This window comes from Hydra vulgaris, chromosome 03, assembly GCF_038396675.1.
Source record: "Hydra vulgaris chromosome 03, alternate assembly HydraT2T_AEP".
NCBI lineage: Eukaryota > Metazoa > Cnidaria > Hydrozoa > Anthoathecata > Hydridae > Hydra > Hydra vulgaris.
Window position 1 is genome coordinate 63,533,210 of NC_088922.1, and position 17,510 is coordinate 63,550,719.

Here is a 17,510-nt window from a genome sequence, read left to right on the forward strand (position 1 = left end):
GGCATACTTGTCCTGCGACTGCTTAAACCAAATAAAGAGCTACCACATTTTAGATCAAATGTTATTGAATATTTTATATCACTCAGAGCATGGGGTTTCAATAGCTGACTAAGATTACCCTTATGCGCTGAAACATCTTCAACTAAAGCCAAAACTAATGATCTTTTTCTGAAGTTGTATGTTTACATAGTGGATCAAAAACATTTATAACGCATTTAAGAAAACCCTGTCCACCATCAATGGAAATCCTGGCAATAGTACAATAAGGATTCAAACCTCTTTCATTAATCATACAAAGAATTAAATCAGAAGTATCTTTTACAAATACCAAATGCAACTTATCTCTTCATTCCCTGAAATGAATGATTCAATTTTGACATCAAAAAAATCTGAAAATACATTATGCAGCTCCTCTATCTGAGTTGATATATTAGGTTCCAACATTTTCCTCCCTAAGTTATGCCGCATATGTTTACAAAGTAGCTTAGTCTTTCTTTTACTCAGGTTTAGAGTATTAGAGATTTCCATTATAATTTCTAGAGATAACTTTTTAACGGATGCTCTGCTACATTTATTATCAGGTGTGCCAACAACAAAAAGAAGATTGTTCCAAAGGTTTTTAAAGGAAACATGTCTCTAGATTTAATATTGTCTCTTTTCAGTTTTATTTTGAGAATCCCAGAAGCAACTTGCTCACTGGATACATTTCCAAGACCTTCAGCCAACATAATTAGGTTTTTTACAGCTTCACTCTTACAGCAAAAGCGAGAAATTCCTAAATAGAAATTTAAAGTAGGAAAAACTCTGATATTATTATATTTGTAAAACATATAAAAATAATACATGAATATTTAGTAAGTCTATCACAGACAATGCATTGGCTAGCATAGGCTCTATGCTAAATTTAAACTTTTTTTTTTTTTTTTACAATAATTGAAGAAGTATTTGATTAACTAAAATATTATATAAGTTATAAAATATTTTAAATTTGTTTAAGGAGATCATACCTATTGTAGAAAAGCAAGAAGGACATATACTTTTAATAATTTTATCAATGATATCTTGATTATTTGTTGTGACCTGTTCAGATATTTCAGATATATTATTAATATTAGATGATTGTCTGAATTTTTGCTGTTAATTTGAGATATTTTCTCAATCTAATCATTTAATTTCGATGTTTCACCCCTGTTCAATGTATATAAATTTGTTTTGCAAGAATTACAAATGTTTTTTGGACAACACTCTTTTTCTACATCATATTCTCTCTCAAATAAATTTTGAATAATTTTAATGAAGTTGTACTGCGTTACTTTAATAAGTTTATGTGATCCTTTTCCAAAGGAAATAAAGCACAAATTAGACATTTTTCCTCAGCCATTTTGACAAAAAAATATAAGTTTTATATGATTGCTTTTAACCGTAATAATAATTATTTTTATCTGTATTGCAACATTTCATACCAATTTGAATAGATGATGTAATCATAAGATGATGCAATTTATTTTAGACATTTTAATTAAAAAATTTTATCTAAAATTTCTGTTTAAAAGTTAGTTTAGATTTTAAAAATTATTTTAAAATACTTTATTTAACCCAATAATAGTAAATAAACAAAAATATTATTACAAGTAAACCAAAATTTACCCTGGCGGTCTTAGAAGAGCACAGTGATATATTATATCTATATCTAAGACATGTACCAGAAAGAATCTGCACATATTCTAATGTGTTTTTTTATGAAAATTGTGCATTACTTTAATTAGCTAATTGTTTTAAAATATCATTGTATTTGTGTTATTTAAAATTTAAATAACTCTGTTATTAAAACAATTCATTTTAAGTGCAGATTGCTTTAAGAACAGTGCCGAGTGTTGAAATGACTTAAGAACTCTGGTACAATCAAAAGGAAATCAGGGAGTGGAAGAAAAAAAGTTTTTGTTTTTGAGATTTTGTTAAAAAAGTGAAAGATGCCTTAGACAGAAATCCAGAGATTTTTGTTTGAACTTTAGCAAATAAATTTGAGATAAGTGCTTCCACTATACAAAGAGTAAAGAGAAACTGTGAATCATAGTCATCTTAATGAAAGCGGTTGCCTTGCTTATTGGAGTGAGTGCCTATGTTCTCCTTGAATTTGTTGAGATGCGAATCAAGGATATGGACTTTCAGAGACACTCTGCATTTTATTTTGACGTAATTCTTAGTTTGCACTAACTCCACATGGTTTTCAGCTTTGTGATTACCTTAAGGAAAATTGTGATTACATTAAGGAAGCCCTGAACAACTGCAACAAAACTGCTTCAAGCCACTCTCTCTGTCCTGTTCAACAGCTTTGCAAATCCTCACATTCTATGATCTGAGTAATACCATTTTGAAGTCACTAATGACCTCTCATCTGTAGCCGCACTCGGCAACATTTTGACACTTTTTGAGATGCACAAAGTGGGCCATCTCAAAGAGTGGAAACAACTACCCACTACTGTAGGTAGTTGTTTCTATTGTGAAGCAACACGGCTTTGAAGCTCAATAGGATTACATGCATTACCTATAGCCTAGAATAGATTGGCAACCTAATTGCAGAAGCGCAGCCCATTATGCTAACTAAAAAAGTTGGAGAATCATTGATGCCGCTTCCTCTGATTTGCGACTTGTACGCTATCATCAACCAAGTTCTACTGCTTAAGCCTAAATATCAGATGCTCAATATTCAATTTTGTAAGCCTGAGGTCCGTAATTAAATCATGACTTTCTGGTTAGGGAAGTATGGCTTTCTATCCTCAACTTCATCTGCCGAATCGTAGTCCATATCTCCAGTATCTGCCTCACTATTTGATTGCTGCTGCCTCCTGAAGATGGCAAATGCCGCCTAGGAGGAGTCAGAACAGGCAGATCGGGGCTGTGTGGCACTGGGGTTATGGAAGAAGGTATGTTCGAACAAACAATCTGAGGGGCATCTTTGCTGGTGCGACAACTTTTTGGGTTTACTATGCAAAAGTAGCAGTTGCTTGAGTGGTCCCTCGGCTCTCACCAAATTTGCGGAATATCAAACTTCATGGCTCACTTCTCTTCTCTGTACCAACCTGTAACATAGCACTTAATAATACATAAGAATTGTAATAATTCGAGGACAGGAAATTTCAAAATATGGAAAGATTTCAAAATGGAACGTATTTGCCTACAGCACACGACTTATGACAAAACTTTGTAAACTACAACTCCTTAAAATGAACTAGATCTAAAGCATTGAAATTTTATGAAAATAAATTAAAACACATCTAAGCTTTGTGCATTTATATTTGTACATCTGTGATCTGTGAAGTTCTGAGAGTTTCTAATCTAAGCGAGAAGCAACTGTTCAGTATGAATACTTTTTTGCTATTGTCATTATGAACTGTCCACACATGTAGCATAATGAATCAGCTGAATGCAAACAACCTCTTTATGCCATATCAAATAAATAACTTCTCTCCAACTACAAACCGTTATCTTTTTAATCTGAATTGACACAAATTGGAATCTTGGTTCAAGACACCTGTGCTTTTATACTTGTACAGCTACTTTTGGAACATTCTGAGAGTTTCTTGAAAATCCTGGAAATTTCTTGAAAGTTCTAGAGTGTTTAGGAAAAGTGTAGAAACATCTGGACAACTCCAGCAGTTCAGGAATATTATATAAAGAAGCTCAATATTAAAAGTAAATCAAGAATTTTCTCAAAAATTTTTTCAAATTTCATTGTCTCGGTCATAGAAGCAAAGTTTTTCTGGAATAACAGCAATTTAGAAAAACACACTTTCAACCCAAGAACTGAAAAAAGTGAAAATTTGTTACATTGTGTCATTAATGATGGAACTTATTGTGCTGCATATATTTATCACTTTACATCAATATTATTTAGTAATTAATCGCAAGAAACTGAATTCCAAATATAAAAGCATTGGAATGGAAAATTTGCTAAAAAATTCTTAATTTGGTTAGCAATGTGTAAATGTGGTAAAAGAAGCTCTTGTTTTGTGACTACAGCAACAATTAACACCAAAATATACATCAAAGAATGCAAAAGACTTCAAAAATAAATAGATAAGAGCTACTAATTCAGTCCAGCCAAAGACCATTCAAAGCTGATATCGAGTGTAAAACCTAACTTCATAAACTTATTTAAGTGAAATTTAAGATTATTAATATATGTACTTTTAAAATATGAAATTGCAATAATTGAATATCCTTGAAAATATTTGTGCATATTTTTTCTGATACTATCCATAGACTATTCTGGGAAAATAAATTAAGCAGTGGCAACTGCACAAATTTTTTTTCTAGAATAGTCTATGGACAGTACCAGAAAGTGTTTTTCTAAATTGCTGTTATTCTAGAAAAACTTTGCTTCTGTGACCGGGACAATGAAATTTGCCAAAACAAAAACAAGATTTGCCATAAAAATATTATTTTCCGAGAGAAAACGATGTTTTTTGTAAAATTAAAAAAAAAAAAAAAAATCATCAATTTTTAATTTAGACGTCACCATAAATGATTGGCACTGTCGAAAAAGGTCTAGAATAGCCCACGATGTTTTATATATATCATATCTAGAATTCATATTTTAAAATATTTTTATAAAGACTAGAAAACAAAGTAAAAATTATAGTATGTCAACTGTTGCAGCATATGTCATTGTAGATGCAAGACTGCAAGAAATCAAAACTTGGAGCAGTTGCTAAATGAGAAGGATAAAGTGATTAATGGTCAAGAAAAAGATTGAACTGAAAATAAACTTTAAAAAGTCTATATTATCTAGTGGTGAATGCTTTAGTAACAGCAAAAACTGATCAAAAATTACAAAATCAATGAATTCCATTGTAAAAAAAGCAAATGAAAGAACTTAGAGAGACAAAAATCTAATTATCTAAAGCATCAAATGACAAAACAACATCAATTGAAAAAACAACATCAAATAAAAACAACAACATCAGATGACAAAACAACATGTTTTGCATAACAAAAGAACCAAATAAAATCAGCATTGAAGTTGATGTTGGCATTAAAAAAAAAAGAAACAAGAGTGTTGTAGATATGGATAAAAAAAGATAACAAATGACACAAATGTCTGATGTTTTCATTTATATTAAGTTGATGGTTTTAGCAACAATACTATTAATAATGAGAATGCGTATCAATCATTAATCAAAAATACTAACTTAAATAAAGAATACAAAATGAAAATTTCATGTTAGTTCACTAACACTACATCATTAAACAAAAATCCAGAAGACTCGCTGGCACATTAATTCAGTGATACTATATCAAACTGAAGTATAATTTTTTGCTTGAATCAAATTTCCAGACAAGTGATGCTAATTTAACTTTTATACTCATTTTGATATTAGCGAAATGGTCAAGGCATTCTGCTATATCAAGTTGAGTTTAAAAGTTAAGTTATATCAAATTGAGAGCTTTAGTATATTGATTGATTCACCATTATCCAATATTAAAAAAAATAATTGGTTCAATCAAGAGTTGAAAAAGAAAATAACAACCAAAAATTTTACTATGGAAAATGAATAGAAATTAAGGATGGAAAAATCGAAATTTAAAGCAACGCCACTACTTGTTGAAAAAGCATGCAAAAAAAAAAGTTAAGACAACCAAGTTAGAATTTGAATCACAACAATAGAAAAATCTAAAGATAATCTAAAAATAATTTATAAATATATCAAATCAAAACAAAATGTTAAAGACTACATAAGAAGCATTTATTTTATTAAAGGTAAACTTTTGATTGAAGGTCCTAACACTGCAAACTGCCTTAATGAATATTAATAAAAACTTTCCAACTCGTACAAACGTAACTTTTGATAATATAAAGATCAGTGAGACAGAAATACTGGAAAAATATTGCCACTTAACCCATTTAAAAGTGTATGGGTGGGTGGTGTGAATGGAATGATTTTAAAAAAATGTGCTGCAGTCTTAACAAAACCATTTGAAAGATTTGAAATGGAAGGAACAGGTTAATTATGCATGCAATAAAGCATGCATAAATAACCTTTACTTTTATATACTAATGGTTAAAATTTTATACAAATCATTTATCAGACCTGGAATATGCTGTAGTAGTGTGGTCTCCATACGTTGTTGGAAAAAATTAGAAAATTAAAAAATTAGAAAATTTACTATGATGAGTAATAAGATTATCACCATAGTTACATAAGTTACAGTACAAAAATAAATTTGGAATTATAAAATTAAAGACACAACATAAAAGCGGTGATGCAATTCACCGCTATTATGTTACTAATATTGTATAAAATATTTAACAAATTAAACACATTGAAAAAAAACAACTTTGATCAACTATTAGCTTTAATTAATAGTAGAACATTAATAACACGTGGTCGCAATTATAAACTTAAACCAGATCTGGTAAAAGACTGCACACCAAGGTGCAATTTCATTACAAATTGTGTTGCAACTATTTGGAACAAATTAAGCTCTGTTACAATCAATGCGTAGAATTTAGTTCATTTCAAATGTTAATAGACAAAAGGACCTTCTACTATTAAGAACAACTATTAAGAAATATTATATATATATATATATATATATATATATATATATATATATATATATATATATATATATATATATATATATATATAAATATAAATATAAATATAAATATATATATATATAAATATAAATATATATATATATATATACATATATATATATATACATATACACATACATACATACATGCATACATACATACATGCATACATACATACATACATACATACATACATACATACATACATACATACATACATACATACACTTCAAATATAACATACACATTCTTACTTGACTCTTTTCTCTGAACTTTGAGTTTTCAAGTTGGTCGTTATATTGTGATAAAATATAATAAGCAACTTTGCGAATTGACTCATCGTGTGAGGAAAGTGAAGCAATCACAAGAGATAAACAACCACCTTCAATGAACTGACGACAATCAACAAAAAAACCTGAAAATGCCAAATAAAAACACCAATTCATACACATATGTTAATCTATATTTATATACATGCAGATATATGCATTTATATGTATGAGTGTTTATTGCTGACCTCAAACTATTAGAAGTCGGCATCAGGTTGGCAAAAAAATTTGACACAAAGAGGTTACCATAAAACATAGAAATGAGATCAGCGATTTATATATATATATATATATATATATATATATATATATATATATATATATATATATATATATATATATATATATTTATATATATAAAAGTGGTCATTAAAACAACTTTTTTTTAAATGTCTGCTCTCTCCCTCTAAATTTGTTCTATATAATAAAATAATATTAGAATTTAAAAAATTAAAAAAAAAAAATATTTTTAAAGGGAACTTATGACCCTTAAAAATTAGACTGGTCCCTATAATTATCAAAAAAATAGTTCTTCAAAAGTGTTGGGTCTCAAAAGAAGCGGGTCTTAAAAAATGTTGGGTCTCAAAAGAAGCAAGATTACATAAAAATTTTAAAAATAATCATCATTTTATAAAAAAAAATAGTCTAGATTTCACTGCCTAGAAAATAACATTTTTAAACAAAAAATTAAAAATTTGCATTTTTACAAAAAAATTTTATTATAATTTTTTTTCTCATTTGCTATTGCGATTAGTATTATTATTATATGGTATGTTAATATTATTTACATTTTAATTACTGTCATTATTACTTATTAATATTGCTTAATATTTATCTGCGATATTTACCAATACTATTACTGTTATTATTATTAATGTTGTTATTATTATCATTATTATTGTTATTATTAATATAATCATTATTATCGCCATTACTATATCTGATAGTAAACAATTTTCCTCATTAAATTTACTTTAATGGATCAGCATCAAAGTCAGGCATAGGGTTAGGGTTACGCAAGGTTTAAACATGGTTATATTAATGCAATTAATCATTTTTGTAAATAGATGAAAATAAAAATGAAATATAATATATAATAAATAAATAAAAATAACAAAAATAAATGTAAAAAATGTTTTTTTATAATAAAATTATAAACTTAAATATGTATAAATAAAAATAGAAATAAAATAAAAAAATAAATATATATGTTAAAAATAGTAAAAAAAAGTAAAAAAAAAAGTCATAACAGCAGCAAAAAAAAATATGCCCCTGTAAACGCCAATTAGGAATATATATCTATATATATATCTATATATATATCTATATATATATATATATATATATATATATATATATATATATTATATATATATATATATATATATATATATATATATATATATCAGCATGGAAAGTTAGAGATCCAAGGTGAGTAGACAATTCGACCGCAAAAATCGGCTGGAAACACATGGAATAGATGGTCAATTGTTTTTTTTTGCCAAAACTTTTATTTTTTTAAATTTAATTTTATAATCTTATTATTAGTTCTACAGAACTGAACTTAATAAATACAAATATAAATTAATGCTTTAAAATTATCAAATTTGTATTCCTTTTAAAACAATGTCTTAAAAATGACATTTTTTAACTAAAAATAAAAAATTTGCATTTTTCCAAAAAGTTTTATAATTTTTTTTTTTAATGTTTTTCATAAAATAATAACTATTTTTGAAATTTTTATAAAGTTTCACTTCTTTTGAGACCTAACATGATATACTTTTTGTTCTAGATTTTTTTGCAAAAATCTTTTAATTCCAGTATTATTTTATTACACAAAACATATTGTGTTGTGGAGTCTGCATTTTAACTAATGTGCAAAATTTGGACCACTCTAATATATAAATATATATATATATATATATATATATATATATATATATATATATATATATATATATATATATATATATATATGTATATATATGTATATATATGTATATATATATATATGTATATATATGTATATATATATATATGTATATATATATGTATATATATATGTATTGGGGTGCCTATATATATATGTATATATATATGTATTGGGGTGCCTATATATATATATATATATATATATGTAAATTATGTTAGTGTATTTTATATATATATATATATATATATATATATATATATATATATATATATATATATATATATATATATATATATATATATATATATATATATATATATATATATATATAGGCACCCCAATACAAGACAGCTTTTGAGACAGAACAAAAAAAAGAGAAGAGAGTTAAAGGAGCAAAATATGAAATTTAGCAAGAGGTTGCCTAAAGTAAATAATAGAAACACTTTCTTTGAAAAAAAAAAAATTGAGTCAACAAGACTGCAAGCAACCATTATCTAAGTTGGAAGTTAACAGTAAGCAAAAAGTTAAAGAGTAAATAAGTGATATTGTATGAGTTAGGAAAATATGAAAACAAGAGGAAATTCCAAAGGTGAATGCACCCTAGCTGAATGACAAGTTGTGTGAGGTTAAGTTTTAGTTGATGGAGCAAGTGGTAATAGCTTGAGTAGTGACCATGGTTTTATAGCACTTTGCGCTACTAATCGCACTTGGAGCCCAGTTGTAAATCGATTTTTTTTTTTTTTTTCACTTTTGGGTTATGGAGTTTTTAAAAAATACCAAAAACTCTTTACATATATGTGATGGCTATAACCTGACAAAAAATCAGCTCTTTAACACTTGTGGTTTGTGTACAGGGACCTAAAGTATAGAGTATGACACTAAAAGTCTCTTTAAAAAGAGACAACAAATGCTTTACATTTTTATTCTAACCTTATTATCGACTATGGAAGTTTCAAAATTTAATAGAATGAAGCCTTGGCATGTATATTTCAAGCAAAAAAATATAGAAGCAAGATATCTTTTATCTGTGCAAAGATATAGCTCTTGAAGTAGGAACCTCGCCTTTGAAAAAACAGCTAAAGTATAGCTTTTTGTGGTTTTTATGCTTTTTAAAGATTCAAAGTTACATCAAATAACTAATTTAGAAACAATATCAATTGACTAGTGGATATGGGATTCTATGGTTGTTAGACTTCACATTTGTGTGTACTTTGTCTGCAAAAAGAGTGCTTTTTTGTCCAAGCTTGTATAAAATATAGGGTAGAAAACAGATAGAGGCATTTTTTCTAATTGTTCTGAATTTAAAACACATAAAAACCTCTTTATAATTTAGTTGTTAAACCCACAGGCTTGCTTTGTTGTTTTTGTTTAAAATGATTGACCGAATATTGGAAATACACACAATAATAACAACTTTTTTTAATTTAAATAAGAAATATATCTTTACTGAAATGGGTTTTAACAAGATATCAAACAAAAGAAAATCCCATTTAACTTTAATCTCCCATTGAAAAAACACATACATAGAGACATAAAATGATTTCCTTTAAAAAAATTACTTTATGGTGGTGTTATGATGTTTATTACTTTTTCTTCAAATTGCTGTTGAAATTTTTTTATTTAGTACTTGCAGAATATGATATATACTTTTGATTAATTTTTTGTAAAGTTATGATACCTTATGAAACTATAAATAAATTAACATAGTTTGTAACATAAACTAAAATTTCAGATAAGAATATTTCTAATCAACAAATGTTATATCAAGTATTTCTAGAATGAAGTTCTAGAAATCACTGTTTAACTGTTTAAAAAAAAAATGAATTATTTAAAAAAGCAAATTCAAAAATGCTTGCTGTTATAGTCAATAACACATTTCAGTAACTGGCCTCCATAACCAGGGTGATCAGGGTTTCTTTTGTACCTAGCCCATTGAGCACTAAAGATTGAATGCAAGTCTTCTGTTGATTGCTCTCTAAAAATGCCCAATGCTGTTCCCTTTAGAGCAATAAATTCAGGAAAATGGTAGAACAATGCATGAGTTTTTGGGGTGACTGAAACCGGGTGTTGAAGATATGAGTTCCTAAAGTCTTTTATATATTGAACATATGCAGTATTTAATGTCCTTCCAAAACAGGAGCTAACAACACTCTTAAAATGTTGGAATGTTTTCACAAAACTAAGCATGTGGTCTGCCTTTTCTCTGTCAAAAATTCTTTGCAAAACATCCATATTCTTCAAAAGCTTATGACAATCATTCCCAACAAACTATCCACCATAATAAGGTTTCAATTTGAGAAGTACTGGCCAATCTTTGCCTTTAGGCTGTATCTTTAGCATTGATTTGTAAAGATGACTAACAATTCCATGGAAAAGATGAAGTTCCATTGGAGGAATAAACTCATTCTCTTGTTCAAACAATAACATTCTCTTGTTCAAACAATGGGTTCTTGACATTCTCTTGTTCAAACAATGGGTTATGAACAACATTATGAAAATCCTTTGCGCACATTTTTCCATTCTCTTTCTCAATGAATACTTTGTATTGCATCTTAATGGATCTGAAGTTTCTTGGAGTCCCCTGTTCTTTGAGGTCACTAGATTTAACATTACACCAACAGCAAGGGTGTTTGCTTGAGTGAGACTGAATGCCACAGATGATATTGGCTGACTTTATGCCACATGCAATAAAGAAAAGCACATCAATTTTCCCAATTAAACTTAAAATTTTTTTGTGACATTTTCATAAGTTTCTGAAACCTTTTCAGCAACAGCAACAAGTAGCTGACGCTTGACACTTGTTTCTTTCCCATGTTCTACAGTCAGTAAGCTTTTGTCATTTAAGGCTGAGCTTGTTTTGATATTTTGACATCCACTATTGGAGATAGCACTCAAGCTGAACTTAAGGAAAGATTCTCCACCATTAATACCTAGTTTGATGAGAGGCGGTGAAGTGATTGCTCTAACTCCGAGAGTTGAGTTATAAAAATCCCCTAAACTCTTGCAGTGAACAACCTTCGCCAAATAATCAATTTTTGTTGATAGCCTTGTAAGTCAGATTTTTGAAACTTTGAATAAAATTTCAACCTTTCAACTAGCCATTGTAAAATTTTCTCTAAATTTTGTTTCAAAAATTTTTGAATTTGTAGTCTTGTTTAATGTTACAGCCAGTTCTTGCATTTTTTTATTTGAATGACCAGTTTTGATTTGAACATGAATCATGTCCAAAGTAGTTAGAGAAGTTTTTGTACTTAGTTGTAGTTACACGTACTTAGCTCTGGAGGGACCTGGAGTAATAGTTAAAGCTTTACCACTTTTTCTGCTCAACCTAATTGTGCCCTGTGAAGAGGATACCTTTTGAGTTATTACAAAGGACACAATTTTTTCAGCATTTCTGGAATCAGTTGCTATCATTTTCTTTAAGTTTTCAAACTTGGTTGCTTGTGAACAATCCTGTGTTATTCCTCATTTGAGTACACTGAGACAGTTTGAGTATAGTTTATTAAAGCTACTTGATGGTTCTTTCAAATCTTGATCGGTTGAAAAAGTGAGTTTTGTAGAATGTCCTTTTAGTTAGCCAACCTGGCAAATTAAACAATTAAAAGAACCAAATCCTCTGGTCTGTGGTCTAATGATAACTTTGTGAAAGTCATGTAGCTTGGGAAGAGGCAATTTTCTATCTCCTTTGCCATACTTTTGTACCATTGCTCTGCAGGAATTGCATATGCGCAATGGAACTCTATCATCTTTAAAATCAATGGAATTTCCAGAAAAAATACCTAGTATTCTTTCCTTGATGAAATCAGAGATATGCCTGTCACATTTTGAAAAACAAAAGAAGCATACAGATTGCAAACAATCTTGATGAGTTTTTCCTTTATATGGCATTTCAGTGGTTAAAAAACTGATTTTTGAAAAATAACTTCAGTACAAGCTAGTGTTGGTAAAAAATCTTTTTAGTTGTTTAGGCTGTTGACTGCTTAAATATAATTACTTTGATGTTGTTGCTTTTCCCCTAAAGTAAGAAACCTTTGTTTTCACATTTTTAAATAGTAGTAAAAACTTGGTCAAAGCAATAAAAGATTTTAGGAGATACTTCAATACAAGAAAAAAAGCACAACAAGGTTATACAAATTTGATTTATATAAAAAAAACTTGATTCTAACATTTATTTTGAAATTATTTGATAAATTACGAACTAATTTTGAATTTACAATTCTAAAGTATTTTTACAATATAAAAAAAAAGTTTTTATTATATCCAATATTCGGTCAATCATTTTAAACAAAAACAACAAAGCAAGCCTGTGGGTTTAACAACTAAATTATAAAGAGGTTTTTATTTCAGAACAATTAGAAAAAATGCCTCTATCTGTTTTCTACCCTATATTTTATACAAGCTTGGACAAAAAAGCACTCTTTTTGCAGACAAAGTACACACAAATGTGAAGTCTAACAACCATAGAATCCCATATCCACTAGTCAATTGATATTGTTTCTAAATTAGTTATTTGATGTAACTTTGAATCTTTAAAAAGCATAAAAACCACAAAAAGCTATACTTTAGCTGTTTTTTCAAAGGCGAGGTTCCTACTTCAAGAGCTATATCTTTGCACAGATAAAAGATATCTTGCTTCTATATTTTTTTGCTTGAAATATACATGCCAAGGCTTCATTCTATTAAATTTTGAAACTTCCATAGTCGATAATAAGGTTAGAATAAAAATGTAAAGCATTTGTTGTCTCTTTTTAAAGAGACTTTTAGTGTCATACTCTATACTTTAGGTCCCTGTACACAAACCACAAGTGTTAAAGAGCTGATTTTTTGTCAGGTTATAGCCATCACATATATGTAAAGAGTTTTTGGTATTTTTTAAAAACTCCATAACCCAAAAGTGAAAAAAAAAATAAATCGATTTACAACTGGGCTCCAAGTGCGATTAGTAACGCAAAGTGCTATAAAACCATGGTCACTACTCAAGCTATTACCACTTGCTCCATCAACTAAAACTTAACCTCACACAACTCGTCATTCAGCTAGGGTGCATTCACCTTTGGAATTTCCTCTTGTTTTCATATTTTCCTAACTCATACAATATCACTTATTTACTAATGATAAAATGATAAAAAATAGTTAGAGCAGTCAGGAAAATCTCTTTTTTTTTCTTTTTCAAGATGCCATACTTTTACATTTTAACAATCATAAAAACAAGGTTTAGTTAAGCACTTATTAAAAAAATTTGATATAGCAGAGATTTGTAAGACTGTGACAAGAACATTGTCTGAACTGCAAGCTGTAAGTTTAAATAAGAAATAACTTTGAGAAAAAAGCAAAAGAACATAAAACAGAGAATAAGTCATAAGTCAGAAGAACATAAAACAGTAGTCAGAGAATTCAAACTTAACAAAGAATAGGCGAATTTACATGTAAGTATATGCTAAAGCCAAGAATGCAACATTTTTTTTTAATTTTGTTTAAAACTATTTTGGAGCTCAATGATAAGACTAAGTTTGCCTGCTTCTAGCCTCAGTCATTTAAATATTTATTATAAATTACTATTGTAAACTTATTAGCTAATACATACAATCAACAAATATAAATAACATACAGAAATAAAAATAACATACATGTTTTTATTTAAATTTTTTTTTAAATAAAAACATGTGCGGAGTGTTGAAACATTGAGTATCTTATAGCCTGCTGCTATAAAGGAGTGTAAATAAACATGAAAATTAGAAGTGTAAAATGTTTAATATACTCTGTTAACCTTAAACTCCAAAATGCAAACCTTGTAATTACCAATTATAATTCATAAATATCAATTAACCATTGTGCAGAGTAGATAAAGAAAGATTGATGTGATTTGGTGGTAATAATGTTTTTTTTGTTTGTTTAATAAATCTTAATTGCTTTATATTTTCAATAATTAAAAAACTTTACTTAATCATAGAAAGTGTATGACACCCTAAACATAAGCTCTGTGGTTGACTCTTCCCTGCTTATTGATATAATAAATAAACAAATTTTTATTTTAGTGAGATAATATTGAAATGGTTTTGAACTTTCATTGAATTTTAAGTCTACTTTTTTAAGCATTATCAAGAAAATTCAGTTAGTAAAGGAAATAGAAAACAATAGAAGGTAAAGTATGTAGTATTTTAGGAGCAAAAAAGTAAAAACTAAACACTATGTTAATACACTAAACGGTATTTAGTAGGATAAGTTTTTTATGTGAGTGAATAGCATACGCCTACCCATTTTAAAACTCTTTTAAGGACAAATGCAATAAAGTGAGGTAATGTACTTAATTAGTTCTAAGAGCTATACGCTGAAAGAATTATGCATGGTGAATATTAATTATGTTAATTATGCATGGTGAATGTTAATTAAGAGTACTTCTAAGAGTGTTAATTACATTTTGTTTAATTTTTTTTCTGACAGTTAAAATTTATTTAATGATTAATCTAAGCTATGTGTGAGGTATAAATACCCACAAAAATATTTTCTAAAATATCTATGTGCATTTATTTTTAATCATCTGACAAGTTTTTAGTCTTCTTTATTTCAAAAGTATATTTGTAATTAATTTTTGTTTAATTACCAAAAGTTATAATTCTAAAACTATAATAAAAAATATTGATAATTTTTAAAAGACTAACTTAAAAATATCATGGGAGTTTAAGTTTATCACAAATATCATGAGAGATTTAAGTTGATCACAAATACCATGAGAGTTTTAAGATATTAACAACGCAAAAATAATAATTATAAATAAAAATAAATTTCATAATATAACAATAAATTTAAAATAACACAAATAATCGAACTTTCTAAATCAAAAAAATTATTTTATTTTATTTATTTCATCTTTTAAAATATCATTTTTCAAACTTTTCTTATACTAATACTTTAGTGATATTAACTAATTTACAAGTTAAAGTTAAGTCTTCAAAGAACAATAAATGTTTGCATATGCACTTGTATAGTATCATATATAAAACTTAAAATTATATGAATACAACTAGGTGTTAACAGATAGGATACCCTATAAACATCCAAAATAAACAAGTTTTTACTTTTGTTGTACTTTTGAAGCTTAACTAAATTTATAAACTATGTATGATCAATTTAAAAACTATTTACGATCTATTTATTATTCATTACAAAAACCAATTATTTTTTACTTATTATTACAAAAAGTTTTGAGAAAACAAATAATATACCCATATGAAGATCTACTTTAGTTAGAACTATTATATACTTGGGTATATAGTAAGTATTGAAAAAATTAAAGCATATCAGATTCTTTGGTTTTGGTACAGAAAATTGTGTATTACAAGAAGGTACTTTATCATCATTATATTCATGTAAGTTTATATAAGTATGATATAAGTATATAATATATAAATATAAGTATATAGTATATAAATATAAGTATATTATATTTATATAAGTTATATTTATATAAGTCTTGTTATCGCAATAATTTAGATCCTATATTTATGAACGGTAATGTATTTGATGAGTCATCTACCCTTCATTTTCTAGGATTAACTCTTACTTCTGATCTTTCCTGGAAACCATATATCAAATCTCTTGCAAAATTAGCATCTGCTAAGGTGTATCTCTTTATCAAGCTTGACACTTTCTTACTCCGGATTCTATTATCTATCTCTATAAATCTCAAATCCGGCCTTGTATGGAATACTGTTGCCATATCTGTGGCGGATCTTATAATGATGCCCTTTCTCTTTTAGACAAGGTGCAAAAACGCATTGTAAACATAATTGGAACTGCTCTTGCAGCCAACCTCCAACCATTATCACATCATCATAATGTTGCTTCTCTTTCTCTTTTCTACAAATACTATAATGGGCACTGCTCTAAAGAGCTAGCATCTCTTGCACCATCTACTAAAATTCATTCTCATGTTACTTATCATTCAATTAAGTCTCATTCTTTTTCTGTGACTGTTCCTAAGTGCTCCAAAAACTCTTATTGTCTAGTTTTTTTGCTCGAACATCAGTTCTTTGGAATTCGCTTCATTCATCTTGCTTTCCTGATTCATATAATTTGCAATCCTTTAAGCCATCTGTCAATTGTTATCTCGTTCTAAAATCTTCATCTTTTCTCTTCCAGTAACTTCCACCTCTAATTAGTGGTTGCTTGCAGCCTTGTTGGAAGCGAAGATGTTTAAAAGAAAAAAAAAAAAAAAAAGTAAAAGGGTTTTTATAATTTTGAATCTGCTTATTTCAAGCAATATTGGAATTGCTATTGCTTATGTTAACAATGTGGTCTACTTTTCAGAAATTAACGTACGAAAAAAACAATTATATTTATATTATATAATAAAAAGTTTTTTAAAATAATTTGTTTTTTAAGACCAACAGGATAGTTTGAATAGTATTTATTCCAAACAAAAATTTTACTATTTTAATTCCCCAACAGTTTGCCAATTGGATTTGCTGAAATCTCAAAAATTTTTGGCAATATGATAAAAAGTAACATAAGAAAATTTGATTTATAGTTTGAGAAATGTATTTTATTCATGAATGCTATAAAGTGGCGCTATATAATTTTTAATTTACTGGTTTTTTAAGACTCAAAATTTTAAATTAATTATATTTCAATTTTGTTATTTTCT

General features: G+C 27.6%; 1 protein-coding gene across 1 annotated transcript in view; it reads right to left on the minus strand.

The window, feature by feature from the left end:
- Positions 1–17,510, minus strand: part of LOC100204624 (uncharacterized) — a 132,439-nt gene that overhangs the window by 18,207 nt on the left and 96,722 nt on the right. The window contains exon 22 of the mRNA XM_065793968.1: positions 6,859–7,019. Within this exon, the coding sequence (XP_065650040.1) occupies positions 6,859–7,019 (161 nt within the window). The remainder of the gene's footprint in view (positions 1–6,858; positions 7,020–17,510) is intronic.